Source organism: Cnephaeus nilssonii, assembly GCF_951640355.1.
Source record: "Cnephaeus nilssonii genome assembly, chromosome: 13".
Taxonomy (NCBI): Eukaryota; Metazoa; Chordata; class Mammalia; order Chiroptera; family Vespertilionidae; genus Cnephaeus; species Cnephaeus nilssonii.
The window spans coordinates 74,958,497-74,981,902 of NC_137084.1; the positions used below are offsets into that span (position 1 = coordinate 74,958,497).

Below are 23,406 nucleotides of genomic sequence, written 5' to 3' on the forward strand. Positions count from 1 at the left end.
AAGGAAGATAACCCAATCAAAAAATGGGTAACAGACCTAAATAGATACTTTTTGAAAGAAGACAGAAGGAAGGTCAAGAGACATATGAAAACATGCTCAAAGTCACTAATCATCTGAGAGATGCAAATCAAAACGACAATGTGGTACAATCCATCTCACACCTGTCAGAATGGCTATCATCAACAAATCAACAAATGACAAGTGCTGGTGAGGATGCGGAGAAAAAGGAACCCTCCCGCACTGCTGGTGGGAATGCAGACTGGTGCAGCCACTGTGGAGAACAGTATGAAGTTTCCTCAAAAAACTAAAAATGGAACTCCCATTTGACCCAGTGATCCCACTTCTAGGAATATATCCCAAGGAACTAGAAACACCAATCAGAAAGGATATATGCACCCCTACATTCATAGCAGCACAATTCACCATAGCTAAGATTTGGAAACAGCCTAAGTGCCCATCAGCAGATGAGTGGATTAGAAAACTGTGGTACATCTACACAATGGAATACTACACTGTGGTAAAAAAGAAGGAGTTCTTACCATTTGCAACAGCATGGATGGAACTGGAGAGGATTATGCTAAGTGAAATAAGCCAGTCAGAGGAAGATAAATATCACATAATCTCACTCATTTATGGAATATAATGAACAACATAAACTGATGAACAAAAACAGATCCAGAGACAGAGAAGCATCGATCAGACCATCAAACCTCAGAGGGAAGGTAGGGGAGGGTGAGAGTAAGGAGGAGAGATCAACCAAAGGACTTGTATGCATGCATATAAGCATAACCAATGGACACAGACAACAGGGGGGTGAGGGCATGAGTTGGGGGGTGGGGGAGTAATGGGGGAATAAGGACACACATGTAACACCTTAATCAATAAAGAAATTTTAAAAAAAGGAAGAAGTCATTAGATCCTATTGCTATGCCAAATATGGGAATACTTAACAGATTTTAAAGGGTCAAGGGAAGAGGAAGAAATGTTATAAAGACTTAAACATCAATGACCTCTTTCTAAAATATCCTTTGGCTTAATCAAGAAAAGTGTTTCTTATAACAAAGCCCATTTAGTTCTTTGCTATCTTTCAATATGATTTACTGTAAGACACATTATATTACAATCATAGAAAATTAAATTATTCGTTTTTTCAAATGCTTGTGTTAAAGGTAACCCAGAATGATTGACAGCAGAAGTGAAACAACAACAACAAAAAAGGTTTTCCAATTACCTTTTATTTCTTCATTAATATCTTACAGAACCCTCTTGAACTATATTCCATGCCCTAACCACCTGTTGAGATGAACAGAGTAACATACATGGTGTCCCTACATCTACAAAATCATTTTGCACAATACTACCAGACGAATACTCTAAGAGCTATTCTTTACACAATAAAATTCCCCAATGTAACAATAACAAAAATAGCTAACAGTTGTAGGGTCCTGGCCATCTGTCAGCACCTTTCTCATAATTTAATTCTCACAACAGTCCCATGAGGTGGGTACCTTTACTATTCTAATTTACAAATGAAAAAAGTAAAGGTAGAGAGGTTTAAGGGACCTGCACAAAGTCACACAGCTACTAAGTGCTAGAACAGGATTCAAACAGCAGACCTATTTTCGAGGCCACATTCATAATCATTTTGCTACATTATTTCTACATAAAAACATTCTTATTGCCTACAGCATTTAATCCACTCTTTTCTTTGGCATTAAAGACCTCAAAATCTAATTTAACTTGAATTTTCTATACTTCACTGTATATCATATTCTTAAGTTATTGTTATTCTCCTAAATTACTCTATACCAAACAATTTACCCTTATAAAGCACTAGTTCATTTTTAAGAAACAGACTCTCATGAGTATTTTCCTTTGATATAAATTTAAATAATTTACATTTATTATGGTAACAGACCTGCCTTGGTTCAAATCCTGACTCTGCAAACATTCTTTGTGTGAGTTTGGCTATGTTGTTTACCTCAGGTTTCTCACAATAAAATTGGGATAACAGTAGTACCATCTAGTAGTTTTATTAATGGTGATTAAATTAGTTAATGTAAAGTTCCTCAAAGTCTCAGAATGCTTTCCCAATGGTTTCTTCAGTGTATCAAAGAGCTTTCATGACTGATACTATGCCTACTTTCAAACTAAAAACAGAGTAGTCATAATTAGTAGTATAATACAGTACAACAATATTTTATAATCACAGTTGATTAATAGCAATAGTAATCTATATACAGAGGAAAAACTATTTAATAATGCAAAGCTGATTTTATTTCAAGGTAAAAGAAAAAGGAACATAAGGTTGTTAGAGTAGGTCTTTTTGTATATATGGAAAATAATTGGATATTGTGAGGGACTGACAGTTTTATACCCCAAAATTCATATGTTGAAGCCCCAATCCCTGATATGATATTTGGAAATGAGGTTTTTCAAAGGTAATTAAGTCGTAGGGTGGAACTCTCATGATGGGATTAGTGTGCTCACAAGAAGAGACAGGAGAGAGCTTGTTCCTCTTTCCTTTCTGCTCCGTGAGGACACAGCAAGAAGACGGCCATCAGCAAAGCAGGAAGCGGGCCTCGCCAGGCACTAGATGTGCTGGCAGCTTGATCTTGGATTTCCCAGCTTCCAGAACTATGAGTAATAAACTTTTGTTGTTTAGGCCACCCAATCTATGGTAATTTGTTATAGCAGTCCAAACTAAGAAAGAAAACTTTTTTATATTAATGAGAAGGTAAAGGCTATATTTTGTATTTAAACAGAGAAGGTCTGTCAGGTTGACTATCAGAGGTTTCTCTAAATTGAAGTAAACAGCAGAAAACACACAACTGTTTTCTTTCTAGATTCCTATAGAGCCCTAGTGAAATCTCTAGATGCCAAATTCTGTGGAGTTATGTTCTCCAAATGGCTAAAGTCAATCTACTACATAGATTTTGTTTCTATCCAACAAATCTAAAACACATGGATTTTACATTTAAAATGGCCCAATTATTCAGCAAGAGACATGATGATTTCCTTTTTTTTTTTTTTCTGCTAAAAGTAGCCTGATTTCCTAAAAGTAGCCCGATTTTCTACTGGGTAACCATCCTTCCCTTTCTTGCAGTATATGTGCTACAGATGAAGCTGAATCCATCCTCAGCTCCTGGGAGAGGCATTTGGCTAAGCCCTAGCCAGTGAGACCTGTGCACACCCTGCCGCCAGAATCAGTATGGGACTAGACATAAAACATAAGGCACGCAGTTTGCATCAAAGCTAATACCAAGATTTTTGCTGAGTTATGAGGAAACAGATGCTCTTTTTGTTCACATGGAGCTCAGAAGACATAAGACTCAGGCTGCTAGAATCCATCATGTACTATAGAGAGGACCTGCCCCAAAGTGAAATCAACATGGAGGAGACAGACACACACACTATGACTAGATAGGTAGATATATAATACAAGCTGAGATCCTAAAGACAATTTTAAGTTCCTTCATTAAGGTGACTTAATGACAGTTTCCTTGGATTCTTCAGTTACATGAGCCAATTAATTCCAACGTGGCTTCAGCTAGTTTAACTTGGCATGCTGTTACTATTAACTATGAGACATCTGACAAATATGCACATGACGGAAGGGTGATTTATAAAATAATGAAGTAAAAACACATACTTAGGATTGGCTTACCTTTTGGTTTAATAAAGCGCTTGCCAATTTCTGTACTTCTGAACTCAGTAAGGTCGTTCCTCTGATGACTTTGCTGAGAGCGGCAAGAGACTGGTGAACACTTTGTACTAAGCGAATGGCATTAAATTGTTCAAGAACGATGAATGATAATATTGGAGATCCTTGTCGATCATTAGGAGGAGACACTTTCTGATGAATCAGGTTTGAATTCTAAAAGAATAATATATTTATTGAGAAGTAACATAAATAATTCATATATTAAAATATGTAAAACATTATTAAAACCTTTTGTTCTTCTAATCTGTTTTGAAATACTCTTATTTTATGAATGGCCACGTTTATGAAATCTGTAAATACACAGAAAGGGAATTCTGACGTTCACCAATGTTTAAGTGGTAAGGGAGTGGGAACTGAGAATAGGGGATGGGAATTTAGAAAGAAGAACTATATTGAGAAGCAGTAGTCAATACAGTAGAAAAAGTGAAAAGAATGACACCCAAAAAACAACAAAAAGAGAGAAAAATAGCTACACTCCCACTCTACTACTATAAAGAGAGCAGAATAATGGCTTTGAAATAAAATGTAAATGGACATTTAATCTGAAAATTATCAGTATACTGGGTGGGCAAAGTAGGCTTACAGTTGTGAGTATGCAAATAGCTGATTCTTGTATTATTATGTATTAATTATTATATTATTTATATTATAAATGTAAACCTACTTTTGCCCTACCCTGTATATACTGGAAAACCACACTAAAGATCTTGTACTCAAGACCAATCCTATCTAATAATAGACAAATATGCAAATTGACCATACCTCCGACACGCCCACAAGCCATACCCACCATCCAATCAGAGCGAGTATGCAAATTAACCCAAACCAAGATGGCTACAGCCACAGAGAGCAAGGTTTCCTAGGTAACAGAGGAAGCCAAGCTTTCTGCCAGACTAAGCCTCCACTCAAGCTACAAAGTTTCAATTATAGAAGGTAAACAAATTCAAACAAATGGCAGCAGAATGGAGCTTGAGAGAGCAGGCCAGGGTTGCCGCCGGCAACAGGGGAAGCAAAGCTTTCCACACACCCTGGCCAGGCCCACCCGCTTAAGGCAACAAAGTTTCAATTATAACCCCAACACAAATGGCTTCGGGCCTCTGAGGGAGCCCCAGGCTTGGCTCTGCTCCAGGCTACAAAGTTTCAATTGTAGAAGGAAAATAAATTCCAGATACCAGGGCCTCCGCTTGCGTTGCCAGGGGGTGTGGCCAGCCTGCAAACCACCACAGGCCCCTCACTCAGGCCGCCCCACGCCCCAAGGGTACCCCACCCTGATCAGGGACACCCTTCAGGGCAAACCAGCTAGCCCCCACCCCTGTACCAGGCCTCTATCCTATCTAATAAAAGAGTACTATGCAGATTGATCATCACTGCAACACACAATATAGCTGCCCCCATGTGGTCAAAGATCCTGCCCCCATGTGGACACAGGATGGCCACCACAAGATGGCCAGCAGGAGGGCAGTTGGGAGGCACCTGGCCTGCAAGGGAGGGCAGTTGAGAGGGACCAAGCCTGCAAGGGAGGGCAGTTGGAGGTGATCAACCCTGCAGGAGAGGGCAGTTAGGGGTAACCAGGCCGGTAGAGGAGGGAAGTTGGGGGCAAACAGGCTGGCAGCAGAATGGTTAGGGGGTGATCAGGCTGGCAGGCAGAAGTGGTTAGGGGCAATCAGGAAGGCAGGCAGGCAAGCAGTTGGGAGCCAGCAGTCCTGGATTGTGAGAGGGATGTCCGACTGCCCGTTTAGGCCCGATCCCTAAACAGGCAGTCGGACATCCCTTGAGGGGTCCCAGATTGGAGAGGGTACAGGCTGGGCTGGGGGAAAACCCCCCTCCGTGCATGAATTTCGTGCACCGGGCCTCTAGTATATATATATATATATATTTATTTTTATATGTACACATTAACAGAAGCTCTGATACATGGAATGTCTAGGGCCTCTCAAATAAAAAACAAAACTCAAAGAATTCAATGGGACCTGTGCACATCCTGCCCCCAGAATCAGTTATTAATAAACAGTGGTTAAGAGGGGAAATATCTTCTTTAATAGTTTTCTAAAACTGTCAAAGAACCGACAAGAGATAAAACTGCAAAGTCCTGTTCTCTTTCCTACTATCCATTACCCTGATTTTCTCTATAGACTGCTTACAATCCTAGTTAAGGATCCTTTCTCTTTGTTCTAATAGTTGTCACATTCATATTTTCTATGAGAGCACTGTATCTTTTTAACATGATAAATACTTTAATAATATTGTATGATGATCTATTATGGCTACTGTCATTAAATAAATCATCATTAAATAAACTTTATTGGTATAAGATCATTTGTAAAGGCAGAGTTTTAGGCTATGAGCTCAAATTTAGGCATTTTTATTTCTATTACTGCTATATTTAAAATATTAATGCTGCTAAAATAATTTTTGAGACACACAAATATACATGAATGTACACATTAAGGTAAATGGCGGTAAACTTAAAACTGAATCTAAAAGAAAATAAAAGTATATTATCAAAATTTGTCAATGTTATCACCGATAAGGGTTTAATCTCCAACATTTACAGGGAACTCATACAACTTAACAAAAGGAAGATAAACAACCCAATCAAAAAATGGGCAATGGACCTAAATAAATACTTTTCGAAAGAAGACAGAAGGAAGGCCAAGAGACATATGAAAACATGCTCAAAGTCACTAATCATCTGAGAGATGCAAATCAAAACGACAATGCAGTACCATCTCACACCTGTCAGAATGGCTATCATCAACAAATCAACAAATGACAAGTGCTGGTGAGGATGCAGAGAAAAAGGAACCCTCCTGCACTGCTGGTGGGAATGCAGACTAGTGCAGCCACATTGGAAAACAGTATGGAGTTTCCTCAAAAACTAAAAATGGACTCCCATTTGACCCAGTGATCTCACTTCTAGGAATATATCCCAAGGAACTAGAAACACCAATCAGAAAGGATATATGCACCCCTACATTCATAGTGGCACAATTTACCATAGTTAAGATTTGGAAACAGCCTAAGTGCCCATCAGCAGATGAGTGGATTAGAAAACTGTGGTACATCTACACAATGGAATACTACACTGCAGTAAAAAAAGAAGGAATTCTTACCATTTGCAACAGCATGGATGGAACTGGAGAGCATTATGCTAAGTGAAATAAGCCAGTCAGAGAAAGACAAATATCACATAATCTCACTCATTTATGGAATATAATGAACAACATAAACTGATGAACAAAAACAGATCCAGAGACAGAGAAGCATCGATCAGATGTCAAACCTCAGGGAGAAGGTAGGAGAGGGTGGGGTAAGGGGGAGAGATCAACCAAAGGATTTGTATGCATGCATATAAGCCTAACCAATGGACACAGACACCAGGGAGGTGAGGGCATGAGTTGGGAGGGGGGTGTGGAGGGGGCAATGGGGCAATAAGGACACATATGTAACACCTTAATCAATAAAGAAAAAAATTAACTAGATTACCCTTTAGGTTGAAATTGAATTCCATCTATTTGAATCAGAGCATGCAATAAATAATACTTAACACATCTCCAAATTAAATCAACTAAGTAATAAAACTGACATAAAATTTGTCCATAATCCCTTATATTAAAACATCTCTGGAACTGAATATGTGGTGTCTAAATATTTATTGATCTTGGGCTAAGTAGATTAGCAAATAATAATTTAGTTTATCTAAAAGGTTTTGTGAATTTTTATCCATTATATTAGGCTGATGTGACTAATTTGCACTGTTATTTTATAGAACAAGAACACCCAAACTTAAATGATTTAAGCAAGGTTCTATTTATCTGTAATCCAAAAAAAAAGTACTAAACTTTTTAAGAAGTTTATTTAGGAGAGTAATGATCAACATAAACTGATGGATGAAAATAGACCCAGAAACATAGAAACATAGACTGTCAAACCTCAGAGGGAAGGCAGGGGAGGCTGGATGGGGGAGGGAAGAGATCAACTGATGAACTCATATGCATATGCATAACCCATTTACAGACAATAGGGTGCTGAGGCTTGCGGGGGAGGGAGATGGGAGAGGACAATGGGGGGAAATCGGGACATATGTAATACTTTCAACAATATTTATTAAAAAAATAAAAATTAAAAACTAGAGAATACTTAAAATTCAAATAAGAGTTCAAGTAAGCCCTGATGGTCTAGGACAGTGGTCGGCAAACTCATTAGTCAACAGAGCCAAATATCAACAGTACAACGATTAAAATTTCTTTTGAGAGCCAAATTTTTTAAACTTAAACTTCTTCGAATGCCACTTCTTCAAAATAGACTCGCCCAGGCCGTGGTATTTTGTGGAAGAGCCACACTCCAGGGGCCAAAGAGCCGCCTGTGGCTCGCGAGCCACAGTTTGCCGACCACGGGTCTAGGATGTGTGTAGTAAGTGTAAAATAGAAGCTGGATTTCAAAGACTTAAGAAAAAAGGGAGTAAAATATCAAATTAATATTTTTATATTAATTACATGCCGAAATGCTAATATTCAGGATATATCAGGTTAAATAAAATGTATTAAAATTAACTCCAACTCTTCCTTTGAACTATTTCAATGAAGCTATTAGAACATTGAAGATGACATATAGGGCTCCCTTCTGTGTTTCCCATCATATTTCTCCAGCACAGTGGTCTGGAGACTATCAAGTAAAGGGCCGTAAGTTCAGCAATAACAAAGGAACAGAGTAAAAACACCATTCAGCTGAGTCTCAAAAAGTGAATGACTTAGGAAAGATGACAAAGAAATGTAAAGAAAAAATGAAAAAGTAGGCAAGCTATAGTATAACCTGCGATAATTTATAAATGGAAAAAATATAACACAGAAGACAGCAAAATATATTACAATATTTTAAAAACATAATCCACTTCCTAAAGACCTTCACAAATTTTTAATAAAAATAATGTAAAATAACCCTAAATATAAAAACAAATGTAGATATTATACATATTCTAAAAGGATGAAGTATAGAGAAGATTCATAGCAGTAGTAACATGTTAATGTTATATAATTTTAAGACAAAAATATTAAAGTAAGTATTATTTATAATTCAAATATGGCTAAGAGCATCACGAGTAAATTAGAACATCTAAACTGTATGATTTTTGGTGGAACTACTGAGGCAGAACAGTCATATCTTTAGTCAACTGATTTAAGAAAAGCTTTTTTTTTTAATGAGTAAATACAGTCGACTGAATCATGTACTTTTTTAAAATATACTTTTACTGATTTCAGAGAGGAAAGGAGAGGGAGAGAGAGATAGAAACATCAATGATGAGAGAGAATCATTGATCGGCTGCCTCCTGCATGCCCCCCTAATGGGGATCGCTCCCACAACCCAGGCATGTGCTGGAACTGAGCCCAGGACCCTTCAGTCCCAAGGCTGATGCTCTATCCACTGAGCCAAACCAGCTAGGGCTGAAGCATGTACTTTTGAAGGATGGCTTTAACATTTTAAAGTTCATCTTGTCATTAAAAAGCTAAGAGTATTCAGAGAAAATCTTATCTATGAAGCGGCTAGAGGAAAAGGTTATAGGATATTTTAAAACTTAACTTTTATGCAAAGAGTATCTTTTAGATAAGAAAAACCAGTCTAATTTGGTATGATTTAGGTGTGAATCCAGAATTTCTGTGTTTTTACTGAAATAGTTTTCTAAGTGGTATGTTATTTTAGACAAGTAAAATGGATGACACATGGAAGTAGTTATATTTATATACATAATTAGATCTTTTAGAAAATGGTTCTCAGAAAGAATTTTTGTCATGAAAGGAAATTCAAGCAAGAATGAGATGAGAGGTTAGCAAGTTTTTCAGTAAAGCTGCAGACAGTAAATATGTCAGGCTTTGTGCGCCATAAGGTCTCCGGCATAACTACTCAACCCTGCTGCTACAGTGCAATCTCTTTCCTAATAAGTCTCTGGAGTGGAAACAGCCTTTCCTAATTCTTAGTCCATAAAGTTCAGGTGGAATTGACTCAACTGAACTCCAGAAACTAGTGTGTAACTTAAAGCATTCCATTTTCCTAACCACAGAGACTGACTCAAGGAAGGGTACGTCATGAGTAAAATAATGAATGTAGGGGTTGACAAAGAGAAAAAATATAAAAAGAAATTCATTATACAGCACTGGAGATTGCTAGGATGTCAATTCATTACTCTAACAAAATGCAATAGAATTTTGCAGTCATTTTGTGACAATAAAGACAGGATCTCTATGAAAAACAGTGCCAACAGACAGAAGAGCATGGCATATGTATGTATACATATATGTATACATATGTGCACAAATACATATATACACACATGTAGTACATCAGTTTCAGTAAATCAGCTCTTTCAGAATATTTAAAATAATTATATGTATTAAACATATAATATACAGTATATGTAACTGGGTCCTGATTACATCCTTTCAAGTTCCTTGGAACAAGCTGTGACTAAAACCAATTTAACACTTTTTCAGTTATGTGAGCCATTAAGTGCCCTTTTTAGGCCTAAGCCAGTCTGAACTGGGTTTTCCAATCACTTGGAATCTAAAGAGACCTGATTAATTTAAGTTTAACTGACTCCTGTCCCAGGTATTCATAATAAGAATGGTCAAAATTTTGACATATTTGTATTAAACTATGTCTATCCACAAGTGGATTTCTGACACAACTGTGGGAAAAAGAGGGCAAGGAAGGGAATAAAAAAAGTAAAAAAAAAAAATACTACGAGTTTGGTGAGTTCAAAGAGTTGAAAGATCTATATAGAATTTCTGGAAGCCCATTCCCCAGGACAGCTGGCTGCTTTATGGTCTTGTTTTATTGTCCAAAAACCAGTTATTAGCAAACAAACAGAACTTAGATCTAAACCTGGTAATAACTATTCCTTTTCATAACAAATTATCAGGTGGGTCAAAGGAAACCAAAGCATCATGTTTTAACACTCATTTTATTTTGTTTAGTTCCAATTAAAGGCATTTTATTTAAAGCAGAGGTCAACCAGGACAAGTGTGTGCTAATTACCCAATAAACTGTTTAAGTCACAAATGTTGACGACCTAAAATAGAAGGCAAAATTGCTGGTGACTAGCAGACAAAGGAAAGCCAAGGCTGTGAAAGACTGAGGAGGGGAGTATGCTGAGTTGATGAACGGAAAATGACATTGAAGCTATTATTACATCTTTCTAAAAGAAAAACCGAGAGGAAGCTAGCAAGTGAATAGAAAGAAGCTTTTGTTTAAAATGTATATTATCGGTTATTGTTATATGCCTTGAGAATTTCATAGCTTTTATTTAATATACTGTAATATTGATTAACACCAAACCCAGTAGTTACCCCTAGAGAGAGAGGTATATGACTCTCAGACATCACTGTCAAGAGGACCTTTAGTTTTGTCTGTATCCCGTTTCTTTGACACAAAGCCATTATTCATATATAACTTGGGTATGTGAAACAAAATGGCAATTTTTTGAACACTAGATGATTAATATTAAAATGGCATATTACTAAGACTACATTTATTTCTAGGTAAGTATATTTAATAGGCTATCTGCTCCATAAGTTGGCCAGAGGAATGATGCTGCTGTTCTGTGAGGCTACCATAAAAGAGGTAACTTAGTAAGACTAGATTATAACATAGTCTCATATTAAAAGATCTAATGCTGTCCATAATATTTACAATGCTTAATTTTGTTATGTGAATTTCACCTCATTTAAAATAAAAGTCATAAGTAAAATAATGAATGTAGGGGTTGACAAAGAGAAAAAATATAAAAAGAAATTCATCATACAGCACTGGAGATTGCTAGGATGCCAATTCATTACTCTAGAAATTGATTTTTAAAATTAAGCATTTATCCTGACTTTCTGCTATGAATTTTACTTCATGGTAAATTCATAGTCCTGGTGAAGGTGGGATAGCTCTTCTAAATAAAACTTGAGCAAAAAATTTCAGAAGAAATTGGGGAATTAGAAGTTTTGACACCTTATTTTAAAAAATCAATTAAAACTATCAGGTGGAAGATTGATAGGGAAATTTACATTGAGAAGGTGAATGTCACCATTAGAAATCACTGATCAATTAGCATCATGCAAAGTGAGATGAACAGTCATATGTGCCTCTTTTTTTAAAATATATTTTTATTGATTTCAGAGAGGAAGGAAGAGGGAGAGAGAAATAAAAACATCACTGATCTGCTGCCCCCTGGGTGCCCCCTACCGGGGATCAAACCCACAACCCAGGTGTGTGTCCTTGACCAGAATCGAATCTGGGACCCTTCAGTCCGCAGGCTGACACTCTATCCACCGAGCTAGGGCATATGTGCCTCGTGATATGATATAGTATAAAGAACTCAGCTTCACCTATGAAGTACTCATGTAAACAAACAATCTTAACATACTCAGCCTTCAGAATTAATTTCAAACCTGTAGCAATTTGTGAGGCAGGAGAGCAAGCAACACAACAGCCAATGAAGCAATTCAGCTAAAATCAGAATATTAGTCATTACAGCAAAGACATATGACATGATTTCTTCAACTAGCCAGCATGTGATTTAAAATCCATGATGTAAGAAAGGGAAAGGAATTCTAGACTTAGAGAGATATAACATTCATACACAGTATGTACCAGTTGTTTGGATCTGAGTTCAACTGAACTATTAAAATATAGTTGTAGACAGGAAATTTGTACATGGACTTGTATTAAATTAAGGAATTATTGCTTCTTTAGTAAAGTGTGTTAATAACATGGTAGTTATAGAAGATGAAAATTCTTTATTAGGATGCATACTGAAGTATCTAGGAGTGAAATGACATGGTCTATACAGTTTGCTTTGAAATGCATTGAAAATGAAAGCTGTGCTGAGTATTATCCTTTCCACCTCCAGTTTTCTCTAGGTCTTCTCCACTTAGCTCTGTAACCAGAGGCTGATCTTGTTGTTTTGTAATAAAGGACCCTTCTCCTCTGGAGTCCTTTAGCTCAACCAGAAGCAAGGGAGCATTTACTATTCTGAGCCATTTACTTCTGGGCTCCCTCCCTGCTAGGCTACAGGATGGCACTGTCCCTCTCCTAGTCCACAACCCCAGCTGCAGCAGCTCTTGTCAGGCAGCCCCTCCAACAGCTCTTGTTTGATTAACTACCCTCCCTGCCAGTTCAGGAACAGAAGTCTTAGACGTTCACTGCTGTTGCTAATCCTAAAATGCTTCACTGTCCCTTGTTAACTTCCTTCACCCTGTCCATTCCTGTGTAAACTGTCCCTGCATTAAATCCTCTCCCATGACAAACAACAAAATATTAAAGAAGATAAAGTCACAATGAAATTTTTAGTAACTTGGCAATACTAAAAACATACATATAAAAATTTGTGGGATACAGTTAAAATGATAATATGGCTTTCAGTGCTTAAAGGGGAAAAAAGGGAGGGGGTTTACTGAATCAAACAAATCAAGAGACAGAACATTACAAAAAGAAAAAGAAAAATCAGAGGAAGTACAAATGAAAAGGCACACCCTATTCTTAGAGATAGTATGCTTCAGCTCCAGTCAACCCAGCTTTCTATCCTTTTTGTGTGTCTAGTTCTCCTTTTCCAGCTGATGTCCTGTAGGTTCTGCCAAATAGGATTTCTAGAGAACAGAAAGCAGGAGCAGGAACAAAGGAACTATGTCCTTCTGTGGGAACCCTGTTCAGAGTACGCCGGATGTTCAAGGCCAAGTTGCCAAGGCCAACTTACCATAAGCAGGTCCAAAAGCCAGGACACAGCGATTGTACTGTATGCACTGTGCAGCATTGATGTCACTATTTTGGCAAGAAGCCTCTTTGTCTAAGTTGGTATAAAGTGTGTTATTGTCCAGCCAGTGCATGGCTGCTTGGTTGGGCTACTTTGTATAGCCCTATGTTGGAGGCTGCTGCTATATGTAGGGCTGCTGTGTATGTAATGGCTCCTATATTTGCTGTAACTACTTTGTGTGGCTGCCTGCTTTATGGACTACTTTGTCTGATGGCTCCTTGTTAGCAATGGCTACTTGGACTACAATGAAGACTCTTATATATCCATGACTTCTCTACCTTCTCCGTCTAATACCCAGTGTCCAAGGAGGTCCAGTTCCTGGCAGAGAAGGACCTGTTGGCATAGTCCAGCAGGATCAAGGAGTAAGTACTCCCACAAGTGGCACAGTGAGCAGGGTCAAGGAAGAACTTACTCCAACACCTTCCTATTAGCTTGGATTCTTCTCAGTATCTTTCCAGCTTCAGCTCTTAACCCCTGGCAGCAGTTGGTTCCATCTCTTAATAAATCTAGCACCTCTATCATAGTGCCTAGCATATAGCAGGCACATTATATTAGATATTTGATGAATGAATGAGTAAATGAACAAATAAAAGAATGCCGACTCCTTTTTTACCCAAGGGAAAGCTAAGAAAAAGTTAGTGATTCAGCTAAGGTCCTTTATTTACTTAATGGGAAGTACTTAGAACCTAGATGAGTATTATATACTTTTCATAAAAATTTTTTATTTCTTTTCATTGCTTAAATGTAATTATTCTTTTTAAGTTTACCTAATAATTAATCATAACCTGGTCGCAATGATTAAAAAATGGGAATTTGGCATTAAGTTTTTTCACTTGAAACATTTACATGCATAAATTTCAAAACTCTCCCAAGTAAGAGAATTCCTATACCTAATTACCATATATTAACTTGCCTAGCTTAAAATATATAACTCTTATGGAAATTATTATGCAAGTTATAAATTAGTACTATAGTAACATGGAGAGAAAAGTGAGTAACAAGATGCTGGCACTTTATTTGGCCAATATTAGTTTAGCGGATCTAGGAAATTCCAGAAGGAAATAGCATCTGGAAGTCCTCACAGACAGAAACTACAGTGGTCTGTTTATATAACACTGAGATCTGCTTCACTATGGAAAAGGCTTAGAAATAAGGTTCTATGTGGATCCATGCAGTGAGAAAAATATTTTCTTTAGGAAAATTAATGTGATAATGATATAAAATATGATTTGGAGGAAGTTTACAGGGTGTCCCCAAATATACAGGGTGTCCCCAAAAATGTGTACACTTTGAATGATTATAAAGTCAGTGTTTATGAACATACAGTTCATTTTCAAAATTTAAAAGAATCTACAGAAATGAGTAATTGTTTTTGTCAATGCCTGTTTTCAAACAGATGACTAGGCACTGCTGATAACTTGAAGCAATGGAATCACAAACATCAAGAATCATTCTATTCAGTATTTGTGTGCCCTCAATTCATTGACTGTTGCCAGTTTTATACTGTAAACTTTATCTTTTATATATCCCCATAAAAAAACGCTAGTAGCACTTTAGGATAAGTTTTCTTTGTTCCAGGCTTAATCTGGCTTTGTCCATTATTTCAAATCAGTTAAACCTGAAAAGGAGTGAAAATTAAGTGAATTATCAGCTGTTAAAGGGTGTATACATGTTTTTTGGGACATCCTATATGTTAGAAGGAAAATCAAATTCAGAATTTTCTGCAATAATCCACATGAGAAATAATTAAAACCTAAATTATGACAATAGCTTCAGGAAAGAGAAGATAGGTGATAGACAAAATATTATAATGATGAAATGTAACACACTTGATAGATTAATTTGGCTATTATAAATTTAATATAATAACTTTGAAAAGAATCTATATTTAGCATACAAATGAGTCTCCCACTTCTGAATTCCTTCTGACAAGAAGACACTGAACCCAGAAAAAGGCACAAGAAGAATGGGAAACGCCTGGGAGACACAGGTGTTGGGGACTTATTAAGTGGGAGCATATAATAACCTACCACTGAAGAGGACTGAGAGCCATGGCTGCAAAGAGTTTTTCGGTGAAAAACTATTCTTTTCACATTATCCTGATTGGATCACTGTCCACCATGTTACCACTTCAGAGCTATAAAATGCAATATCAAGCACCAGCCATAGACAGCGGTGTCCTTGATGTTACACAGCACGCACCCAGTGCCTGTGGGACCCAGACTGAAATAGGTGCAAGTGGATAGGTTAGCTGTTGAAATTGTAATTTCTCAGAGAACCAAAACTGAATACATGCCAAAAACAACAACAACAACAAAAAAAACTCCACATATATACTATGGTGAAAATTAAGGAGATCAGAGATAGAATAATCTAGAACAAAAATCAGTTATTAAAAGGGAATCAGATCAACAGAAAATTCTTCAATAAAAAGACAAATGAGTAATGTTTTCTAAGAGTTCAAAGAAAAGAATTAGGAAACTAAAAATGGATCTGTAACTACAGTTAAATATGAATATGAAATAAAGATATCCTCAGATGTAAAAACCCTTAGAAATGATACTACAGGAAGAACAACATTTTAAAATAATGTTTTGGAAATTAGAGGTTACTCCCTCTGAGCCAGATACCACTGAATCTTTTCATTTCAATGAGAAGCAAATTTTGGAACACTGAGAAAACTGTTAATAGGTTCGCATGCTGTTTATTTCCTCATTAAAAGCAATGCTTACATTATATTCAGTCCTCTGCTTAAAAGTAAAACTCTGAAGTATGTAAGCAGTCATAGCCACCACAGTGGCCTGAGAATCTCTCTCTACTTAGTCTCACAAGGACTTGACTTCATTAGCTCACTGAGTAAGCAAAAGTTGTTCTCTTTAAACAACAGGAAAGCCCTTTCCTTAATTAGAGAAAGATGAAGAAGCCAGTCCCAGAGGGAAAAACTTAAAGCAGGGAACTTCATACATATTATTCATTCTCACCAGGAAAATTTAAAAAGTAAAACGACTTCTGGCATACCTTACATTAAGGAATAATGTTCATAAATCTATCAATATATATATTCTATTGTTTGTACAAAATGAAGGGATTTGGTGGGGAGCAGGTTGAGGTGGGGTTGGAGACAAAGAATGCTTAGGATTACTGAAATTTATCATTATAAATATGTGTCATAAAAGTTAAAAGACAAAGAAGTTTGTGTTAAGTTTTCATGAAGTTAGAACTTCCTGAACTACATGTGCCCATCTCTGCAAGAAAAGAACAGGGAACAATCACCCCATCCTATGAAAATAGAAAAGTAAGCTCACATAATTGAAGCAACTGTTCCCCCAATATATGAAGAAGAAAAAAAATCATTATTTGTACTTTGTATATTGGTGTTAAATACTGTGTGTAAGAATGTAAAATAAATAGTTTTAGTTTTATATTTTAGACTTTTAAAAATGGAATTATATAACAACATTACTTTTTCCTCTAATATCAGTGAGTATAATCAAAAGAATAAAAATAATGTAATTATTCAATAAAAGTATTATTAAAATTCAGTTAATCCTATCTAATAAAAGAATAATATGCAAATTGACCATCACTCCAAGACAAAAGATAGCCGCCCCCATGTGGACACAAGATGGCTGCCACAAGATGGCCAGCAGGGGAGGGCAGTTGGGAGGGACCAGGACTGCAGAGGAGGGCAGTTAGGGGTGACCGGACCAGCAGAGGATGGCAGTTGGGGGGTACCAGGACTGCAGGGGAAGGCAGTTTGGGGGGGGGGGGCAGGCCTACAGGGGAGAGCAGTTGGAGGGGACCAGGCCTGCAGGGGAGGGCAGTTGGGGGGGACCAGGCCTGCAGTGGGGGGCATTTGGGGGGTGACCAGGCCTGCAGTGGAGGTCAGTTGGGGGGACCCAGGCCTGTAGGGGAGGGCAGTTGTGGGCGATCAGGCCAGAAGGAAGGGCAGTTAGGGGCGACCAGACTGGCAGGGGAGGGCAGTTAGGGGTGACCAGGCCAGCAGGGGAGGGCAGTTAGGGGCAATCGGGCCGGCCGGGGAGCAGTTAGGCATCGATCAGGCTGGCAAGGGAGTGGTTAGGGGGTGATCAGGCTGGCAGGCAGAAGCGGTTAGGAGCAATCAGGCAGAGGCAGGCGAGTGGTTGGGAGCCAGCAGTCCTGGGATCAGGCCTAAATGGGCAGTTGGACATCCCTCAAGGGGTCCCAGATTGAAGAGAGTGCAGGCTGGGCTTAGGGACACCCACCCACCCACCCCCGGTGCATGAATTTTGTGCACCGGGCCTCTAGTATTATATATTAGTCTAATCTCTGTTATACTTTACTGAAGATAACACAATAAATCTCTGGATTTAGAAGTTTTAGAGACAATAAAATAGAATGATAGACTTAAGTAGACCCTTTCTGTATCTTAATTTTGCTACCTATCAAAAGGTAAATTAAAAATACTTATTTTCTAGTAAAAATAAAAACAGTATAACAATAATAAAGTTAACATTTATTGAGTAACTATTAAGTCTTAGGCACTATCATAATGATGTATTTAATGCTAATGACAATGTTTAAAAGTACTAGTATTCAACCCTAGCCAGTTTTCTCGGTGGTCAGAGTGTCGGCCCATAGTCTGAGGGGTCTTGGGTTTGATTCTGGTCAAGGGCACTTACCTCAATGGCAGGCTCGATCCCTGCCCCAGGTGGGGTGAGTCTGGGAGGCAACAAATCAATGTGTCTAACATCAATGTTTCTCTCTCTCTCCCTTCAACTCTTTCTACAAAAATCAATGGAAAAAATATCCTCGAGTCAGAATTAACAACAACAATAAAAAGCAGTAATATTCATAAACCACAAATTTTGCTTATTAGGTTTCATACTTTTATAGTCATAATAAAAAATTAAAAAATAATTTTAATAGTGAAATGACACTTTTTATTCAACATTTTTCCTTTGACAAAGGCAACAACAACAAACAAAAAAACTAAACAAAAGAAAAAACTGTATCCATCTTATAAATACTTAAGTGACCTGATAAAAAAATGTGATTAGATGTCCTAGATTTCTGACTTTCAAAGCTGATTTAATAAAGAACTTTCCAGAATGATGGAGAAAAAAAGTGGTTTAAGATTTCCTTTCAGAATCCATTGATATAGCGGATAAATAATGAAATTAATGAGTATTCTAACAATAAGGTGTAGGAATCATGAAACCCTAAAAACCTCAAGTCTGATGAAGCAGTATGCACACATCCACCTTCAGACATATACAAGTGTATATGAAATAGTGTACATTTGAAGCACAAAACAAAAACACTAAAAGTAATAACATTTACCAGAACTCACATTTAATCATTCATAAAAATACTGATCATCATTATGCTAGAAAAGTAATTAATTTAAAACAATTTGATTAGTACTTCATTGAAAACCCTCTGCAAGTACAATCTGCTTATGATTCTAAGTGACATTTTTTCTAAAGACATGTTCTTTTATCTAATTAGCACAGACTTCTTAGGTAATTATATCTTAAAGATAAATATTAGAAAGCATATGTTTTTCTTCTAGACTCTTTGTGTAGTTATCATAGGGATATCAAATTTCCAAAATATAAAAACCTTAGAGCAATTTCATCCTAATATTATTTTTTTAATCTGCATAATAATACCTAATATTTATTGAGCACTTAACACAGGCTAGGCACACTTCTAAATACTCAGTATTAACCAATCTACTAATTATAGCAGTCTATTATCCCCATTTTACTGAGGAGGCGACTAGGCAAGGAGAGATGAGACAAAATGTGCAGTTATATCTAGAAGAGGCAGAGTCAGAATTTTAAACCAGGCAGTGGAATTTCATAGTACATGCTTTATTACATTATACTGCATTAAGAAAAAAATGGTCAAATATCTCATTTCTGTCCAAATTTAATAAAACTTTATATCACCTTGAAATGTGGTTTATAATAAACAATGGTAAAACTATATTAAACTAAATAAACACTCCCCTGCCTAAGAACTGGCATTTGCTATTCTAAATGGCACACTGATTCTGCCTTCATTATGAAAGTGATCCTTATATTCAATCCAAAAATATATTAGGGATATTGCATTTTAATAATTTCATTTTCATTATTTCTCCAAATCCACCTGTTTTGTATCACCACCTGAGAAGACACTGTCTACCTGCTCCCAGTGCCATGACTACATTTCGCCCAAAAGGAAACTGAAACATGCTTAGTTCCTACAAGTTATAAGCACTCCTCTCTCCCAAGCTGTGAGCCCTGGCACACTATCCCCACGGCTACTGTCTTGCACTCAAGACAACTTCACAAAAACTGTAGTAGTCTGTCTTAACTGTTTCTGTTAAAGATTATGATAGAACGAGTTCATGATTCAAAATAGCTGCATTTTAACTTTCTTTAGTTTCAACCAATTTGAACAGTAGTTAAATACATAAAACCAAATATTTTAAAAAGCACAGAATACAAATTCTTTGCAAGATCAAATCCTGTGAAGGAGAAAAGGGGTAAAATTTCCCCTATATGCAGGGGCAAGGAACCTCTTTCCTGACAAGAGCCATTTGGATATTTATAACATCATTCGTGGGCCATTCCAAATTATCAGCTTAAAAATTACCCTGCTATATTTGGAGAAATATTTAATTAACCCACCCCTAATGCCTTGGCAGGACCAGACCAAAAGATTTTGAGGGCCTTATACAGCCCTTGGGATGGACATTCCCCACCCCTGCAGTAAAGGATAATGCCACTAAATCTACTTAGTGCGCCACCTCAATTCCCCTTCCTTGGATTTATAAACAAGGTGAAAGGCTAGAAACCAATAGTCCAAATTTGAGTGATGACTTAAACTCACTACCACCTTTTTCTAGTTTCAATTTGATCAACAAATGTACTTATGGCCCTTATCTGAAAATATAGTACTTACAGGTTCCTAATTTGTTCAGTTAATATGAATAAAGAGCTAAAATTTCTGTGTTTTAAGTATTTTTAGGAATCTTCAATAACCTCCAATTATTAACTGGGCAGGGCAGTGCTCTGACTTCTACCCCTCCCTGAAGTAAGAAACTGATTCTCGCCTGCAGGGCCTCTGGATGGGACTCTTTGGGTCTCCACTTTCTTATGAAGGCTCCTATTTCACATAAAACTTATCTATCTATCTATCTATCTATCTATCTATCTATCTATCTATCTAAAAACCTAATATGCAAATAGACCGAACGGCAGAACAACCGAACCACTGAACAACTGGTCGCTATGACGTGCGCTGACCACCAGGGGGCACGCACAGAACATGGTGGGCATTGGCAGAAGGCGGCAGAGTGCAAAACATGACAGGCATCAGCCACAGTGGGATGGTGGAGCAGGTAAAGATAAAAATTATGAACAACAAATACATATCTATCAACAAGTGAATCTAAAAATCAAGTGAATAAAAAAATCTGATGAACAGAATAAACTGGTGAATATAATAGAATCAGGGGCATAGAAAGGGAGTGGACTGACAATCCTCAGGGGGAAGGAGGTTTGGGGGATGCGGGAAGAGACTGGACAAAATCGTACACCTATGGACGAGGACAGTGGCGGGGGGGGGGGGCGGGTAAGGACAGTGGGTGGAGTGGGAACCAGGTGGAGGGGAGCTATGGGTGAAAAAAAGAGGAACAACTGTAATATTCTGAACAATAAAGATTTATTAAAGAAATAAAACACACCCACACAAAAACATTATCCTTGAATGAGGCAACACAGCAATAAAAAACTCACTGGTTTATATAAAATAGCTGCCTCTCATCTTACTCCACTTTATATTTACATCTCAATTGTGTTTCTGACCAAAACGGAACAAGTAAAGGTTACATGGTCAATATGAGAGATAAGCCCTAACTGGTTTGGCTCAGTGGATAGAGCATCAGCCTGCAGACTCAAGGGTCCGAGGTTCGATTCCGGTCAAGGGCATGTACCTTGGTTGCGGGCACATCCCCAGTAGGGGGTGTGCAGGAGGCAGCTGATTGATGTTTCTCTCATCGATGTTTCTAACTCTTTATCCCTCTCCCTTCCTCTCTGTAAAAAATCAATAAAATATATTTAAAAAAAGAAAGGCTCTAACAGATACCTGGACTATGACTCTAAAATATCAGATGAGATCTTTGTAATAATTAGGATTACGTATACATTAGGTTTTGCTATTTAGTAAGGGATAGACTTAGTCAATTATTCAAATCATTCCATTTCTATCTTATTCTCTAAATAAAAACAGAAAAATTTACATTATTCTCAGAATAAATTACTCTATTGTATAATATAATAAACATACATCTGAATATATATACTTGTATATATAAACACATTTTAAGAATTCCATGGAAAATTAAAAAGGGGAATATTGTCCAAACATCAAGATAAGAGAAAAAATTGCTCAAGGAGAGGAATGAACATTTGTGTAAATGTGGTTATTAATTTAAAGATAAGCAAAGGTTGATTGATTTAAAAAAGAGAGGGTAAAGAATAATAACTTTAATACAAATTGGTATGAAGAATGGAAATCAGGATCATGACTTCATAGTCATGATAGGCATTTTTATAATATTACTAAACATTCAATTTACAATATTATATTGTTTAATCCCAGAGAATAAATCCTTATTCAATAGTATTAGCAATTATAATACCCTAAGGTTTTGCTTAGTGAGCAAGCAAGTATTCTATAATTTTTTATAGAACTTACTCTACAATATAAAAACAAATGGGATCCAGTTGATAAATTGTTTTTCCTTAGCACTCTGACTCCACTGAAACACTTCACCTTTAATAATAGTCAGTGACTTTAAAGAAAGAGGAGAGAGAAGACAAGGTGTGACCAAAAATATAGTAGGTATAGAAGATGGCATAGCACATGACCAGAAAAAGACAAATTACACTGGTTACATTGCTTCCTTGGCTGATCGACTTCTATTACTATTATCTCCCCCATCTAGTTCCAGGATATTATATATATTAGGGACAGATCAATGTCAAATTTTACCAACATGGATAATTTGTAGATAAAACGGGAAAAAAAAAAGGAGAAAAAAATCAGAAGGATATTCCACTACTAACCTGGTTTAGTTTCTTCCAGAGATTGAGGACGGGAGAAAGTTCATTAGACCAGATTTCTCTATCAAATTTGCAACCAGCTGTTACTGCTCTGCCCAAGATCCTCAACTGTGAAATAACCTGAAAGAACAAAATAATAAATAGCAATAAATGAAAATGACTTCAGTCAAACAGAAATAGCATAGGTACAAAAGTGATACTTATTTTATCAAAATTGAGACAAATATAAACAAGTTTTAATCCCATTTTATTTGTTCAATTGACTTAGTATTTTACTGATTTATTTAAGTAGATAAAAAACAAAAGAACCTAAAAATAGTATGGAGGATACTAAAAATATTAAGAATAGAGTTACCATATGACCCAGCAACCCCTCTTCTGGGTATTTACCCCAAAAATTTAAAGACATGTATTCACAAACATATATACAGCTCTATGTTCACTGCAGCATTTTCACAGTGGTCAAGACATGGAAACAACCTTAATATCCTTTCATAGATGACTGGATAGAGAATATGTGATACATACACTGAGTGGCCAGATTATTATGATCTCTGAACGCATAATAATCTGGCCACTCAGTGCATATCCTATATAATAAAAGGCTAATATGTAAATTGTCCCCTCGACCAGGAGTTCGACCAATAAGCAGGCAGGCCAACCGCCCATGTCCCCTCCCCCTGGCCAGGCTGGCCGGACCCCACCCATGCATGAATTCATGCACCAGGCCTCTAATATATATACATATATATATATACTCAGTGTATATACAATGGTATACTACTCTGCCA

General features: G+C 37.0%; 1 protein-coding gene across 1 annotated transcript in view; it reads right to left on the reverse strand.

Annotated features, from left to right (window-relative positions):
* Positions 1–23,406, reverse strand: part of LOC307110208 (cytoplasmic dynein 2 heavy chain 1-like) — a gene marked incomplete at its 5' end in the record, with an annotated part of 139,458 nt that overhangs the window by 55,252 nt on the left and 60,800 nt on the right. Inside the window, 2 exons of the mRNA XM_079789201.1 lie at positions 3,668–3,877; positions 22,619–22,735. Of these exons, the coding sequence (XP_079645327.1) occupies positions 3,668–3,877; positions 22,619–22,735 (327 nt within the window). The remainder of the gene's footprint in view (positions 1–3,667; positions 3,878–22,618; positions 22,736–23,406) is intronic.